The sequence below is a fragment of the Haliotis rubra genome, unplaced genomic scaffold (genome assembly GCF_003918875.1).
Source record: "Haliotis rubra isolate DU_JTF1 unplaced genomic scaffold, ASM391887v1 Scf401, whole genome shotgun sequence".
In the NCBI taxonomy this organism is placed as follows: Eukaryota; Metazoa; Mollusca; class Gastropoda; order Lepetellida; family Haliotidae; genus Haliotis; species Haliotis rubra.
Genome location: NW_025767082.1, coordinates 440,914 through 458,438, shown reverse-complemented (window position 1 = coordinate 458,438; position 17,525 = coordinate 440,914). Strand labels below are relative to the sequence as shown.

The following is a 17,525-nucleotide window of genomic DNA, read 5'->3' as shown; positions in this document are numbered from 1 at the left end:
TTCTGTAGGTTAATGTTAATTTTAATGTTAATGTCATAGTTTGTTAATGCAGTACCTAAGTGGAAATGCATTTAAAGAACACAGAAAGTATATTTACACTAAATCATTAATCGGACCACCTATGGTTAGAACTCAACAACTGTTAAAGCCCTGTTCCCCTCGGACACAAGCACACACAATCATGCACACTCATTGAAGAAAAGATAGAATGAAGACAAAAGTGTTATGTTTTGATGTCGTTCACATTCCAAATTAAGCAATGCATTTCTAATAGATTTAAGCATATAGATAGTTAATATTTATATTTTCATGATAATTTTATGTGAAATGAGTGTTTCATGTTACACTATAAGTCATTGGAATTAGTCAGTGCTGTCATTGTTAAAAGAAGTTATATTTCTTTTAGCATATCTGGCTGGATACTATTATTATCTTTAAATATAATAACAGTTACATAGACAGATTCTTTAATACAAATGCATAAAATCGGTGATTTACAATGTGATTAGGTTGTCTGACAAAACATCCACTTGCACAGTTTGAGATCGATTGGATCATTGGATGAAGAGATATTTTCAAAAAACCGGGTCCACATGCATTTCATGCCAAACTATAGTACAGTAGAGCTTGAGGAAGCTCCTGTCAGACGGGAACATGACATTGTTTCATCGGTGTGTCAAAGTTTGTGAAAGGTCGTTTTGATGTGACCTGTTGTAGGATGTTCTCAGATGTTTGATTGTATTGATCGGTCATTTCAAACATTATGTCACTTATGTTTAATTGCCGAGAACCAAAGGATGTCATCATATATTTTCTTGATATCACAAGTCGCAAATGTTTGGCCTTATGTTATTTGAAAATATTTTACCTTCAGGGAACAGTTTTTGTTGTGTTTACAATTACGATATGTAGTTATGAAATAGTCTACTTGTAACTCAGTACAAATGGTCATCTGTCCTTGGTGTGGGATTGCTGTGAATCCGTCACTGAGATTTGGGTTTTACAGAATTCTTCACTCAGCTTAACAGTGTAAGAATCCATAGTGTTCCGCGATACCCTTTAGCTGTTCTGTTTATTGTGCATACCCCCTTGTTACAACCATCATTAAAACACCAACCTTTACATGACCTTTTAATCATTCCATGAACTTTCCCCCATCTTCATGCCAATGTCTACACACTGAAATCTTGCTCTATGCAATAAACAAGACATTTGCTTCATTATTGACTCACCAACTTCCAGAATGCTGATGAAACAATTAGCTTAAGTCAGTAAATGGTAATTTACAGATGGGCAGCAGACTAAAAAACTTCTAACAGGCTTCCATGGAAGTTTCAAGGTCATTTTCAAGGTCATTGAAAATGAGAGGTACCAGTTTATGTTCTAGTTATTTTTCTGAAAATATATTGATGTTTTGTTGATGTGACATATTGTATATCAATGTGTAATACACTTGAGATCATTTCAGATCTAGAGTTGTACAAACAATAATGACATACTGTATTGCAGCATGGCCCAACTTTGTTGCCATTTGTTCTTGCAAGATGTCCTTGTGTTGCAGGGTATCCTTGGTTCAGGTTTTGCTCTCAAAGTCCAACAAAAGCAGCGCCAGAAGCATTTCAACCGACAGATACCTGCAGCAGCAACTCTTATACAAGTAAGACTTCCCACTTGGGTCGTTAGGGACTAGTTCCTATAGCAGTAAAACTCATATAGGTGAGACATTGCGCATTGGTCATTATTAGTTAGTTCCTATGGCAGCAACTCTTATACAGGTGAAACTTCCCACATTGGTCATTAGGTACTAGTTCTTATAGCAGCAACTCTCACGATCTTCTGGACATTAATGACAGCACAGTTTACCCACCAGTGAGTGTGTTTGGTTTTACGCCACTTTTTGCAATATGCCAGCAATATCACGGCGGGGACACCAGAAATGGGCGTCACATTGTACCCATGTGGGGAATTGAACCTGGGTCTTCAGCGTGACGAGCGAACACCTTAGCCACTAGTCTACCCCACCGCCCCTTACCCACCAGTGAACAAGTTCCCTGTTCACAAGCACATTTACTTGACAGGATTGGGTCCAGTGGAAGTATGGAACAACCTGAAGTGTTCCTGCAGCTCTCCAATACTGGGTACTAGTCAAAGACTATCTGAGTGTTGGGATCTAACATGTCTGACAGATATCGTGAGTGTCACCGTGTAACATATCTATCATTGGGTGACGCGAGACACTTTGTTGAGATTGAGCATGTCTGACAGATATCTGCTGCATTGGATGAAGTGAGACACACGTTCTGTGTTGAGGTTGAACATATCCCACCAACCAACCCAACCACTCACTCAACCACTCATTTTTCAGTCATGAAAATGCTCCAGTGTAGAAGTTTAAGCTGCTGTAGTTGATGTAGTTTTCATATTCAGTGTGTTTTTTTATCTCCAGTGTCTATGGCGATGTCACGCCTCTGATCCCAACTCCAAATCAGAAGCCACGTGGAAAATCCATGTCCATGATCCAACCAATGAAGAGACAGTATTTGCCCGCGTCGCACGGCGTGCAAGTCTGACATTACGCAAACGTCGAGCATCGCGGCTTGACATCAGCGCCCCCACAGCTTCCAATCATCTACATCGAGAAAGTGTGTCGTCAATATCTTATACCGATGAAAAACTAGGTTTGTATTTTCATGAGTTACTAATAATCTGCAATGTTCAGTAGTTGGTGATGACCTACTTTTTCCATTAGGTTGATCACAGCTGGGTCCTAAGCCGATGATGAAAGTCTGTGGTGTTTTTTCATTAATAGACACAGATATGATAGACTGCCTGGCCAAAGAAGGTATATATGTGAATGTAGGATTTGACCTGAATGTTACAATGTAGGATTTGACCTGAAGAGTTTCAATGTAGGATTTGACCTGACTGTTACAATGTAGGATTTGACCTGAGTGTTACTATGTAGAATTTGATCTGTAGGTTTTCAATGTAGGATTTGACCTGAATGTTACAATGTAGGATTTGACTTGAAGCTTTTCAATGTAGGATTTGACCTGACTGTTACAATGTATGATTTGACCTGAAGGTTTTCAATGTAGGATTTGACCTGAATGTTACAATGTAGGATTTTACCTTATGTTATTATTCTTATGAAAACATTTTCTGAAACAGTAAATTGAAGATCCAACATACAATTGCTATAAAGAATATTAAACATGCAGTATCAGGTTTTGCACTGAGAATCATATTTGTTTTCATGGCCTTTGCTCATTCTCTTTCCACAGAGGTTACTTGTCATATCTTCCTACGAACCTCTGTTCTAATACGGCCATATTTCCCGGTTCTCGTAAAATCCCCTAGCGGCAAAAGATCGCAACACGAATTATCTCCCTTCTTTCTTTCCAATCAGAACACGTGTTACATCGACTTAGATTCAACTTGACTAACACAAGCAAATGTGGGGCCACAAATATCCCCCATCTGCCGGGGAATTGTGTTGATGTTACACACAAGACGTTTAATGGTTAGCTTGTCCGTTGTCAACAGGGCGATGGAGACGCCACTGATCCGCCATAACATGACTGAGTTCTGTCTAGAAGAAACGTTTGCGCATCGCTCAGGGGAAGAAATTTAGTTTTTCTCGAAGCATACGGAAATTACCAAGGCCTTGCGAATGATCACTTTTGAAACAACGTCGCTGATTGCACAACTAAATCTGATTGCCTCCAATCACGAGTCTTGAACGCTCACACCATGAAAGGGCCGTATTAGAACAGAGGTTACGTAGGAAGATATGACAGGAGTAACCTCTGTGGGAAGAGAATGGGCCTTTGCTCTGTTTGGCATATTTCTATGTGGAAATATTCCATTTGATCACATAATCTTTGCTAAATTTTCAGACTATGTAATATTAATAAAATTAAACAACTTTCAGATGTCACCCTACTACACTTAGCTGTAACTTTCACTAAATCCCATCAAGAAAATGGGCACCCAGTAGGATAAGATGGTGTGTGACAGTTCACCTTCTAACACTTCACATCTTGGGTTGTAAGCTTTTGGGGGACCGGAATGAACATGAGTTCACAGTGATTCATTGACCAGGGTAATGATATCTTGCTTCGAGCATGTATTAGGCTGTGGATTAGGTTCATCATAAACATTCACATATCTGTTGCCCAAAATTGCTCGTTGTTGAGATATAATAGGGTTCATATGAATATACCCTTAAGGGGTTATTGAAATAGAGCCCTTGTCAATCAGGATAAATCCATTCTATGCTGTAAAGCTCATGATCAGTGAGGTTTTCAGTTGCATCTTGAGGTGTACAGTGTACAAAATGCCATGTTAGGAGACCTAGATGACTCCATTACAGGTGCTACGATTTACTTCCTGTTGTAGGGATTGATTGATAATGATGTTTTGTCTAAAATGTTTTTTGATCATTTGCAGCATAAATCAGGTCTAATTGCTCTACGAGGGCCTAATTGAATCTGTTGATTTATGTGACTTAATGACTTTTTGCAAGAAATTAGAATGCTTCTTGGAAAACAGCAGTTTAAAAATCAAATTCCAAGGTTAGATGCAATATGAAATCATGATGTGTCAAACTGTAATGCTGGATGCTGCTCTGTGCTGCATCTCCTGGTCTTTTAGTGAACACACAAGAGGATATTGTTAATGTGTTTATAATTAAAGGCATATATTGTTGATAGGGAGGACAACTGTTATTACATTGTACATTTCATTTGGAAGACATATGACCCAGTGCAATTTGTTTCGAAGGTTTATGGTGGCATATAGTTTAACTGGAAGGAAGGTGGTGGTGTACAGTTTAATTGGAAGGCATATTGTAATGTACAGTTCATTTCACAATTCAACTGACTTGTTTTAAGTTAAATTCAAAATATTTCTAATGTCATGAATTGAGAGAAGAAGTGTACTGTATGTTGGCCATTTAACTCGATTTGGTTCAATTTGAACCAAGGACCCCATGAGCACACACATAACTTGTCCCCAGCACTACAGTGTTTGCTCCTATCAATATGCTGTCAGTCCTAGGAAATGACCCTTTTATGCTCTGATTTTTATCAGATGCAGGTTTTCTTCAGACACTAGTTGTTTAAAAAACAAATACCTTGATATGAAAGATTCACAATGGTTATCTGCATTGTTAGTTTTATTTCAGTCCAATGGCAAATACATTTTTTCCATAATTTTCAGGAACAATTTAAATTCTATAAAAGTCCTCCGAAGAAGTATAGACATCCTCAGTTCCCCTACCACTGTAAGTCTCTACAATCTCACAGCTACAACTCCTGGACTGTACATTGGGGTGTTGACACATAGTTTTGTACAAACATGTTCAATCATATCACCAAAATGGCAAGAATCAAGTAGCCAGCAGTGATAGTCAGTGATATCATATGATGGAAGATCTAATGCCCAGCTGGTGATGGATATCATTGTCAGGGTCTATATTCAGGTACACCCCGTGGAGGTCGCAAGGACAGTCATCGCCCCAGCATCTGTGGAGGGAATGAACAGTACATCGACGACACCGACTTTGACGGAGAGGAAACAGAGAAAGTTGTACAGTAAGTAGTATGCAGCATCTAGCCTAGTTGGGATCATGAAGTGTAAACAACATCTCTGAAATTCCCAGACTGGAATTTGAAAGTTTGCATGTGTCTTGCTACTAGGATGACTCAAATGTTCAAATTTGGATTTTTATATTTTTCATAATTTATGCAGAATATGTTTGAATAAATACATTACAAGTGATTCTGTTATGTAAAAGATGACTAACGGGATCGGGTGGTCAGGCTCACTGATGTGGTTGACACATGTCATCGATTTCCAATTACGCAGATCGATGTTCATGTTGTTGATCAGTTCTTAAATGTCAACGTTTTGTGTCTATCTTTGTCATTTTTGAACTTCCAAATACATGAGCATGTGAACTACAATACCTTGGCTATATTTTCTGTTACTGCTTAGTCTAAACCAGTCTCAAATATTTTCAGACAACCATGAAATAATTGGAACACTGCAATAATATTACACAACTTTCTCTCACTTATGCATCTGAACATAACTGTTTTGAAATGTTCCCGGATGCACATTTACATGCACTGGTCTGGGAACAGTAACGTGGAGCCAAGGCTCTGTTTATTTCAGAATGTTTCCATGTTTTTGCCAACTCATGTCATCTTGCATGACTCAAGATATTTTTTCTTTTCAGATTGACATTAGCTCATAAAACAGCTATACGAGTGATACGAAAAATAAAGTATTTTGTTTCAAGAAGAAAATTCCAGGTAAGAAATTGCATTCATAAAATATATGACATGATTAAAAATGATAACTTTACTTTTTACAGCGTGTATATGAGGTGATAAAGAAATGGCCATTGAGGTCATTAATTTAAGAGCGAGTAGCATGATTTTATGCCACTTTTAGCAAATTCCAGCAATGTCATAGCTGAAATGGGCTTTGAACATTGTACCCAATTTGGAATGTGGGGAATCAAACATAGCTCCTTGCTGTGTTAAGTGAACACTTTAACCACCAGGCTACCACACCGACTTTAGGGACTTAAAGTATACAGATATTGTCATTTGCAGCAAGGTCAAGGGTTATGCTGAAACAAATATACTTGGAAAACCCAGAAAAGAAACTATGGGCAATTTGTTTCTGTCTTTACCATAAGTTTGTTTATAAGAGGGTAATTTTCATACCATGTTATCTTCCCTAATAACAAATGTATGGCGTTTGTTTGCAGCAAGCTCGAAAGCCGTATGATGTACGCGATGTGATAGAGCAGTATTCTCAGGGACATCTCAATATGATGGTCAGAATCAAAGAGTTACAGAGAAGGTGAGCAGGTCACGGTCAAGGCCACACATTATATACCTTCAATGTATCTGCTTAGACAATGTGTCAAAGACACCTTGTTGAAACATGTTAACCAAAGACATTGGGTGTAAGGAAAAGAACAGAGTCATCCAGTGCAGGGCAGATAAAGATCATGTTTGTGTCAAAAGAATATGTATGCATGTCTTGTGCATATTATAAAGGGGGCAACATGCACATACAGCCATGAACTAGTCCATGCAGACAGATTTATATTATCCAAAACTTGCTTCCCCAGAAGATTTCTCTCTTACGTGATATATATGTGATATCTCACAATTCCTTGCATGCCATTATGACATCACTGGTTACCATGGCATCAGTAATCTGTCAGGTACTGAAGCTGGTTAAGCTGGCTGACTGTACTATTTACACTCAAGCTTCTGATTTCGACTGTTTACAAACTGAAATATGTCAAGAAGAATGATTTTGGATACTATTAGCACCTCAAAACTCATGCCTTCTCAATCCAAGCAGAAATGTATCAAGACTTGTTGATGAAAATCAAAACATCCTTGGCAAACCTTGGAAATTTGTATTAACTTGTCATGATATACTTGATCTTGGTGGATATTTGAGTGAGATTATATTTTACAACTCATGAAACATTTGTACACACAAAACTAGCATCGATACTGACAGCGGCAAGGAATAAAGATGTAGGATAACTTTTATTGATGTAGCATGTCAAAGATTGTTTTACCTTTAGTATGTAGGTTAAGATGTTCCCTATCATATATATATTAAAAAATCAAAATAGGATCTTGCATCATTAATTTACTTGTCTGTTACATTCTCCTCTCTAAACCAATCCCCTTTATGTAAACACCTCAACAGTGAGGTACTGGCCCAAGAAACCATATACCAGTATGAGAGTGGATTTATATAACAGATAAATATCTTGTAGTAATTGTAACACCTGCAGAGAGGTCTTCAAGTGTCTCCACAATCAAGCCCCTCAGTATCTCTCCAGCATGATAACCAGATATCAACCTGTCAGATCTCTTCGATCCTCTCACCAGTTTCTCCTTCAGCCACCTGCACTAAAACCAGTCACATCACCAGCCGTTGTTTTCAAATTGCCGGACCAAACTTGTGGAATCAACTCCCACAACACCTGAGATCTAACCACGACCTGGACTCATTCAAATCACAGCTAAAGACTCATTACTTCCGTGAAGCATACAACAACTAACTTTCCATCAGAGTCTCAAGCGCTGCAGAGCAGTTTATTTCTGGATATGGCGCTATATAAGTTTTTCCATAGATAGATAGATAGATAGACAGCTCCAGGTCGTTACAGCTCGTAGATGGTTGACAGAGATAGGCTTAGGCTGAACATGTGGTGATTTGTGTGTGTGCAGGGACAGCAGCCATAGTAATAAACATCCCCTGGCGTACTATGCCTCTCCGTCACAGTGCTGAGGAGACAATCACAGTGGAAATAAGTACTACATTGTCTGACAGCACACGCCCTTTATCAAACCTCTTAACAATTGTTATATTTTATATTGCACCCAGGATTGAACAGATTGCATGGTATTTGATTTTCTTACCAAGCAGTTTGGGTTGTGTTTATGTTGCCATTTAAGAAGCGAAAAGATTGTTCCTTTTGAGTAATGGACTAATGTTTCTTGACTGTGTGGATTAACCCAGTGTGAACACTGGATTTTACATTTATTACCTCCAAAAATTGAATAGATATTGAAGTGTCTAAAGAAATATTTTATTTAATGAGTGAGTGAGTGAGTATGGTTTTATGCAGCTTTTAGCAATATTCCAGCAATATCACAGCGGGGGACACCAGAGTTGGGGTTCACACATTGTACACATGTAGGAAATCGAACCCGGTCTTTGCCATCACAAGCCAACACTTTAACCACTAGGCTACCCCCCTCCCTATACCTATATGACAGCAACTTGGATGTAGTTAAGTCTAGACCAGACAATCCAGTGATTGATGTGTGAAATGATCCGTTTTGGGTACAACGGAACCTGTCTGCCTGATCCAGTACATCATTGAAGACCTCTTTTAATTCCCTGAACATTAAGGCAGTGTATGAAATAAGCCAAAACCCCAGCCAGACATCTGGGCTGGTATCTTCAAAACTTACCAGCCCGGTAGAGATTTAACCAGTCCTTCTTAAATACTAAATAGACAGTGCCAGTGGACATGCTATCTGAATATTTTTGTCACCCGTCCATCGGGCTGGTTAGCTGTAAAATTAGACTGTCCTGCAGAAATCTAGCCCGTCTCGGGCGGTCGGACGGGCCTTATTTCATACACTGATTAACGGGATAAACCAAGATCTGGTTGGCTTGGTGTCAGTATACATGTCTGAGTTGGGTATTCATGGTAAACAGCAGCTTGTTATCTCAGTAGGCTAGCACTATAAAACCAGTATTAGTCAGAACTATAGCAAGTAGACATAGACTCAGACAAACAACACGCACACGCACTCACGCACACACACACACACACACACACACGCACACACGCAGAGAGACGCCTGTGTAGCACTGCTATGTAAGTGCAGTAATCATACAAGTGAACAGGATTTTAAACTATTTTCCCCGCCTCTCATCCATTTACTGCCTGGAGACTGAATGTCGTTGATTGAATACGAGAGTCCTGGAAACTTTGGAGTGTGGCATGTTGACAAAGCCAGTATTCACTGAAAGTTGGAAATCACTCTATTAAAACGTTAATCCATTTACTGCTGGCTGTCAGACATTATCCCATCAAGTGTGTAGCTAAACCTGTCTGGCAACAAGGTAGTCATCCTGGTGACAGCCATGGTCCTTGTGTTGTGAGACATAACAGACTCTTCAGTACTGGTGTGATTGACAGGGTAAGGGGGATAACTCTAAGCACTATCCTGTTAGTGTGGATAATGACAATGCTGGAAGGACTTTGCGGCAGACAGATGAAATAGGATTTCCATCCATTCATTGGTTACTTTCATGTTGACAATCACCCACTGACATATGCACCAATATTCACAACTTATTGATACCTCTGGTAAAAGTCTCGATATATCTATTTGTGATCAATTATTTCTTTTAAATGGTAACTATGTGTTTTTGGTCAATGTTATCATTTGTGATCCTATGATAAAACAATATAACATTTTTTTTACTTATTGCATGGGTATTGGTTAAGGCAGTTAATTTACATCAAAATTAGGTATTATTGAAATTACAACATGACTAGGTATTATATTTTAAGCACTTTTGCCTCAAGCACAGATCCTGTTATTTCAATAAAACTATGATTCTGTAAGTAGAGATGAATCAATTATCAAAGAGTCAGTATGATTTCATGACATTTCAGCAGGAGCATAAGTGGATCAAGAGAGGGTGTGCAGGGGTGCCCTCTCCCTCCCCCCCCCCTTGTCCTGAAAGTTTATTAAATGACCATTGAAACTCTCTTGAAAACAGATGAAAATGAAGTGTGCACCCCTCCTTTCTCAAAAAGCTGTATCTTCCCCTGAGGAACACTTCAGAAATGGCCTTAAAACATTGTCCCAATGTGGGCAATCAAACCTGGATCTTTGGTGAGCAGTCACTGTAACCGCTAAGCCACCCCACCGCACCAAAGAGAAGCTGTGTTAACATTGCCATGATGTTGTTTCAGACTGGACCAGACACTGGGGAAGCCCGGGACCCTGTACTCCAGCCACTCACGGGACAAGGAGAGGCTGACCATCAGCGCCCGCATAGTCAAGATGGAGAACCAGGTGATTGTCCGTTCAGTACACTCAGCAGTGGTTTAATCATGGCCAGACCTGCATGCTGAACTTGGAAGTAGTAGCAAGCAGTTCAATGTTATGTCTTATTGTGTAGTTTAATCATGGCCAGACCTGCATGCTGAACTTGGAAGTGAGGTGAAATTGGGTTTAACGTCGTACTTGAGAATATTTCGTGTGTATGTGTATGTGCAGCTGCTTGTACTAGCCCAGACTGAATCTGGTTTTATAGTGCTAGCACACTGAGATACCATGCCGCAGTGAAGCATGAATACCCCACTCAGACACATTATACTGACTCCGAGCCGACCAGTCCTTGTTGTACCCATTCGTGCCGAGCGCCAGACAGGGACCAACAAGTACCATATTTTAACGTCTTTTGGTATGACGCGATCGGGGATCGAACCCGCAACCTTCCGCTCTCCGGGCGGACGTCCTAACCACTACACCACGGAGGCGGTCTGCTGAACTTGGAAGTAGTAGCAAGCAGTTCAATGTTATGTCTTATTGTGTAGTTTCAGGAAAACACAATTGTTACTTTGGGCAGGAATTGTTTAGCACACCTGAATGAAAGTTTAGTGAGTTAATGTTGTGGCCTATTGTCTGATGTATGTCATCAATTGTCAGTCTTGCTTCATTAGTGTCTACACAAGAACCAAACTGGACCAGAGAAACTGAAAGTTTACATGCGTGATTTCACACCTCAATCTGATCAGGATATATGACTTTAGTTTAAATATGGCAGACTTGGCAGCCTCATTGTGAAAGTTAACTATGCTCATTGCTCAGCAGTTTCTTGTTGAAAATGAAGTAACATTTGGTGTATGTGCACTTTATGATGGGGTCAATACATGCAAATTGACCTCTGTTTATAGTGCAAATTTATGTTTTATTAACTGCTTATATTTTGAAAATTGTTTTACAGATTCCACAACTTTTTAAAAGGAAAATTGAAATGGACGTATCATTCAATGTTGTATGACCCTGTGTCAAGACACATTTTTCTGTGTTCTAAATCCATCATTCTTGTTTCAGATGTCTCGTATGGACCAGAAGATGGATCAAGTATTATACCTCCTCAATTCATTACTAAAAAACAGGACGGTTAATGAAGATTCCAAGGAAGATGAAGTTTGACCTTGCCTTTGATACAGGAAGATATTCCTTGGATGTCCTGAAGGGGCCTACACATGTAGCAGACTTGTAGCAGACTCAAAGCAGATATGTAGAAAACATGAAGCAGATGTGAAGCAGACATGTGGCAGACATGTGGCAGACATGAAACAGACATGCAGGCGTGAAGCAGTCATGTAGCAGACGTGTAGCCCACAAGAAGCAGACGTGAAGCAAGCATGAAGCACACATGAAGCAGACGTCTGGCAGACGTGTAGCAAGCATGAAACAGACGTGTAGCATTTTGTCAGCTGCTGGCACATGGGCAATGTGAAGATTAATTTTTGCATGTGTCAAGATCTCTGGTTCCTAGGAAGTGGGAAATGGAACAAAGAGCGCCTGTCCTATTCTCTGAAGAGGATGTACTGGAAACTATAGTGACCTGCCCAGTCTTGATGACCAACATCAACTGAACCAGTCACTGTGTGACTGCTGTGTAGATATGACTTCGTATCCACTGAAGGAACATTGTGCTACTTACAATCCAACAGTTTGTATATAGTTTTCAAGACAGAGACAAAAATAGTCCTCAGCTGTATTGGATGGTGCAGGACAAAAGCATTGGATTGGATTTCCAGATCCTTGTATATGATTCGTATAACCCTCACACTTAGACTTTGGTGCACCTCTCAGATGTTGGTGTTTGTACAGCTGAACACAGATGAAGCTTGTGGCCTGATGTACGTGGTACAGACAACATGTCACGGATGGTGCTACAGAGCTGTATGGAGGTGGTTGTAGCAAGCAAAGTATTGCAACTTGTTTGATGAAGTATCAGCATCTGGATCTAATTGTTTCATTGGAAGATGTGAAAGATGTTAAACCATGTCAATCCTCGTCTTCATTGTTTCTACTGGTATATATAAACACAAGTCGTGAAATATGGTTACCCAGTCCACAAGTGTTCATCCATTTCATATGGAAGATATCTGCACATATAAATTTTGTGTGTATTAATATTCGTAACTGGTGTTTATCACTGTACTGACCTGAATATTCCATCACTATGTCTTGGAGACATGGATTGTTGCCCAGTATGTTGTAGTACTCAGGCCTGGAGATGAAAGTGGTCCTCTGACGATAGCTCTGTAGTTTCTCCACAATGGATGCCTCCTGTTTGTATATTTCTGTACAGCTAGGGAAATATAACCATTATACAGACTTCAGACAGATTCTTCATGGATCAAGGATGCCTTCTTTGGAGTTGGATGTGGAAGTCCCACAATGATAATACTCAGCAAGATATGGTGCAAGGGAGGTCACTCCTGCATGCATCATGACCGTAGTTCCTCACATTGTCACAGAACAATGTTCTCAGTTATATAAGGTCTGGCACCATTGTCAACATACACATATTCTTGCCGAAAATATACATTGATTGGAGTTAGTATTATACTCGAGTCCTCTATGTTTATTAGTTGTTAAGTGTACAAGAGATTTTCATTTAATTGAGACATGTTGCACCCGATCTTTGATGTTCTAACTTGGAAAAGATTTACATTGAATGTATTCAGAATCAGAGATCCATTTTGTTGTGTATTGCAATTGACTGTCATAAGTACCAGGATCAACAGGTCTTTGGAAAAACAGCATCAGGCCAGACCAATTTTATGTCTTGTTTTACGAATTTTTATCCACAGAAAACCTAAAGGCAGGAGGGAAAAAAATATAATAAAATCACCAGTCAAAGTAATATTCCATCTAAATATTAAAAGTTTAACATTTTGGGCTAATAAAAATATAAGGATTTTATTTTTTGACCGGGGAAAATTAATTTTATTTTTTTCTTATTCTTGAAAAAATACAGCCAGCGGATCCATAAAACAAGAAATAAAATTGGTCTGGCCTGATTCTGTATTGCAGGACTTCTGCGATGTAAGCTGACAGTGCGAACGGTTTAAGATAGGTTACTAAGGTGTTTGAAAACCCATAATTCTTGGTTATGTTGTTATGTTCTCAGTAAATATTGTTACCAGGATTGCTGAAATAAGAGCCACCAATTCAATTAAAATAAATCAGGTAATCTTTAATAAAGGTAAGAGGAACTTACATGGGGTGATGGTGTAAGGGAGGTAACTCAAGCATGGACCTTGTGATGGTGCTTCAGTCTTTCAGAACTGGTCTGATGGACAGTGTGACTGGGAGACAGTCTGTGTCTTGTTTCCTACTTTAATTACAGCTCTGTCCTCATGAGACTCCAGCCTCAGACCCAGTCTCAGTTTTTCATTCCCAATCTGTGTCCCATCAAACATTTACACATCATGGTTTATTAGCTGCCATAGTCGGGCCATCATTTAGGTTGTATGAAGCAATCATAAAATATGCTCATGTAAGATTAAAGTAATATTCATGTAATGAAAGTAAAGTTGTGAAGGCAAGCAAGTGTTGTGTGAAATAAATAAAGTGGAATGTTTTGACTATACATACTCTTCACGAGCATAGAAACATGAACAAATAGCATCCATATTATGTACTGTACTTCAAAGCTGATGCAAAGTTTAAAACTGTTTAGCAGTGGACTGATAACAAGCTGAGAATGTATGAGCAAGGTGGGCAGTGTGTGTGCTAAATGTGTACAATAAGACAACATATAAGTCATAAGGGGAAAGATTTAGGTCCCAAGCAACCAATGCTTGTCATAACAGGTGACTAAGTCTAAGGGGATTGGGTGGTCCGAATTTGTTGATTGGACGTCACTTGTGAGGATCAAAGACAACCGTGGAATTGTGTTTACATCTTTGTGTGATGGCTGCTCATATCAATCACTGGATCGTTTGCTCCAAACACCAACATGATAGTTAATACATGACAGGTTTTATGGATAACAACTTCTTGTGTTATGTGTTTATGTTCATCCAACTTCTAAATACTTTTCAAGAATGCCACCATGATGGAGGTGACTTATTACTGAGTGCAGCACTAAAAACCAATCAGAACAACAACAGTTGTAGCGGACATTCGCCCGGACAAGCCTCCCAGACTGTGGCAGTAGGACCATCAAATGATCAGTGTTCATCTTATGTTATCAGTTTGTTGTGTCATGAACAATCGATGACATACCATTGTCCTCAAATATGAATAAATTAACTGCTATATCACTGCCTCTGACAAATTAGTAGAGGAATGCTTAAATGCAGGTGCAAATATAAAATTATTTCACAAAATCATTCAACCCTTATGGGGAATATCTGTATTGTTGATGAATTTCAAAATCTACTTAAGTCATCTGTATAAGACTAGTATATGGATGGCAACTTCTTGTTGATTGTATATCAATAAACAGGAAGTTGCCATCCATATACTCGTCTTATATACGGTCTTCACCAACTGGTAAATGCCTCTCATCTGGTTAAACTTTGCTCCAGTCTCAGTTATAAGGTGACATGTTGTACGTGTTTTACAAACCTTGCAGTGTGTGTGTGATACGTTGTGTGTAGTGTGTGTGTTGGTAGATGCACATCTGTATCAGAATATTGTTTTATTTTAAACAAATAATCAAGAACAAGAAATGTGTTCTTCTGTTATGCTGTGTGTGATAAAGGCTGGTTTATGCGTGATAAAGGCTGGTTTCTGGGTGATAAAGGCTGGTTTATGGGTGATAAAGGATGGTTTGTGCGAGAGTAGTTGTCTCCCTCCACTGTTTCTGCATGGAATATTCACATTCATATTCTGATGGGTTCTCAAGACTTTGTTGTTTGCAGACTCTATAAGTTTAATAGTGTCTCTTTCTTCCACACCAATTGTTTTCTGTCAAAACATTTGAGAAATCACAGTGAAGCCAAAATGATTCAGGTACTGACATGCTTATGAACCTATGTGAGTTGCATCATGTGTAGATAAGTCGTTCTTCAGTGGCTGAACCAGAAAGATTCTTTCTCAGACAATGTCATCTCCCATTATGTAGAATGTTCCTGTTCTTTGAAGACTTGGTTACTAGGTTGTTACAGAAACCTGCCTTTGTAAATCTGAGGTAAGCTAAGTTAATACCAGGTTCAGATATGGCAAAGTTCATTATGATGTAGGGTGTGGATTACTGATTCATGTGCAGAGTTGCTTCCCTTAGTGTACCAGGAACAAATGCCAGATTGTTTGGCCTGATTGTTTCTAAGTTTGGCACCACTATGGGTCTCACCAAAGTGGAAACATCCAAGAACTGCATCAATTTAGCTTTTCCTGCCACAGTAAGCTAACTTGTCAAGATAAAACTGAATTACTGGTACCTTACTCACTGAAAAAGGTATGCAGATGTCCCATGTTCCAGAGTTTTGTTCTGTGATGATGGTGTCCGAAGCCCAGATTCACATGGATTATCATCCTTGGTCTGTCAGCATGTGGGTTTCACCAGCATCACTTCAGGCTCCAGGTCAAACTGACACTCCATGATATAACTGAAATACTGTTCACCCTGGTGTTCAACTTAATTCCTTCAAGCAGCAATATACATGAAGCTCAAGTAGCATCTCCTGGATCAACACCTTGCATATAGACATAACATGAGCAATAATGACTCGACCTTGTTAGCAGTTAACAGAGACATGATGCACCTCTGGAGCTAGTGCTGGGAGCCCGAACCCTAACTAAAAATGTGTTCAATAAGAGAAAAAGTATGTTTGCATTTACATAGTAGATTTTCAAATCATCTTTGTATGTATTGCAGAGCAGATGTCAGAACTTTCTGGGATGTCTTTTTTGATGACATTGTTTGAATTGAAAAGTGAATTCCAAAGCAAGATTAAACTGTTACATAAGGCCATTGTCAGATGTGGCCTGCAGGAGGAGGACAGTCATAGTTTAAAGTAATTCATCATTGTAAGTCATTTTGTACAATATTGTGATATCATTTGTAACCCAAGTCCTGGTAAATATGGGTTAGTATATCCCTGGACTGGGATGTTTGTATCCCAGCAGTGTGTGTGTGATATAGGTTGGTATATCCCTGGACTGGGATGTTTGTATCCCAGCAGTGTGTGTGTGATATAGGTTGGTATATCCCTGGACTGGGATGTTTGTATCCCAGCAGTGTGTGTGTGATATAGGTTGGTATATCCCTGGACTGGGATGTTTGTATCCCAGCAGTGTGTGTGATATAGGTTGGTATATCCCTGGACTGGGATGTTTGTATCCAGCAGTGTGTGTGATATAGGTTGGTATATCCCTGGACTGGGGTGTTTGTATCCCAGCAGTGTGTGTGAGATATAGGTTGGTATATCCCTGGACTGGGATGTTTGTATCCAGCAGTGTGTGTGTGATATAGGTTGGTATATCCCTGGACTGGGATGTTTGTATCCAGCAGTGTGTGTGATATAGGTTGGTATATCCCTGGACTGGGATGTTTGTATCCAGCAGTGTGTGTGTGTGATATAGGTTGGTATATCCCTGGACTGGGGTGTTTGTATCCAGCAGTGTGTGTGATATAGGTTGGTATATCCCTGGACTGGGATGTTTGTATCCAGCAGTGTGTGTGTGATATAGGTTGGTATATCCCTGGACTGGGATGTTTGTATCCAGCAGTGTGTGTGTGATATAGGTTGGTATATCCCTGGACTGGGGTGTTTGTATCCAGCAGTGTGTGTGTGATATAGGTTGGTATATCCCTGGACTGGGATGTTTGTATCCAGCAGTGTGTGTGTGATATAGGTTGGTATATCCCTGGACTGGACCAGCAGTGGGGTGTTTGTATCCAGCAGT

The 17,525-nt window shown here is 39.5% G+C and overlaps 1 protein-coding gene across 1 annotated transcript in view; it reads left to right on the top strand.

Moving 5' to 3' along the window:
* Positions 1-13,509, top strand: part of LOC124287579 (potassium voltage-gated channel subfamily KQT member 1-like) — a 137,506-nt gene extending 123,997 nt beyond the window's left edge. Inside the window, exons 10-16 of the mRNA XM_046724068.1 lie at positions 1,562-1,657; positions 2,447-2,678; positions 5,486-5,597; positions 6,245-6,320; positions 6,785-6,879; positions 10,553-10,655; positions 11,700-13,509. Of these exons, the coding sequence (XP_046580024.1) occupies positions 1,562-1,657; positions 2,447-2,678; positions 5,486-5,597; positions 6,245-6,320; positions 6,785-6,879; positions 10,553-10,655; positions 11,700-11,801 (816 nt within the window). The 3' untranslated portion in view covers positions 11,802-13,509. The remainder of the gene's footprint in view (positions 1-1,561; positions 1,658-2,446; positions 2,679-5,485; positions 5,598-6,244; positions 6,321-6,784; positions 6,880-10,552; positions 10,656-11,699) is intronic.
* Positions 13,510-17,525: the final 4,016 nt, after the last annotated feature.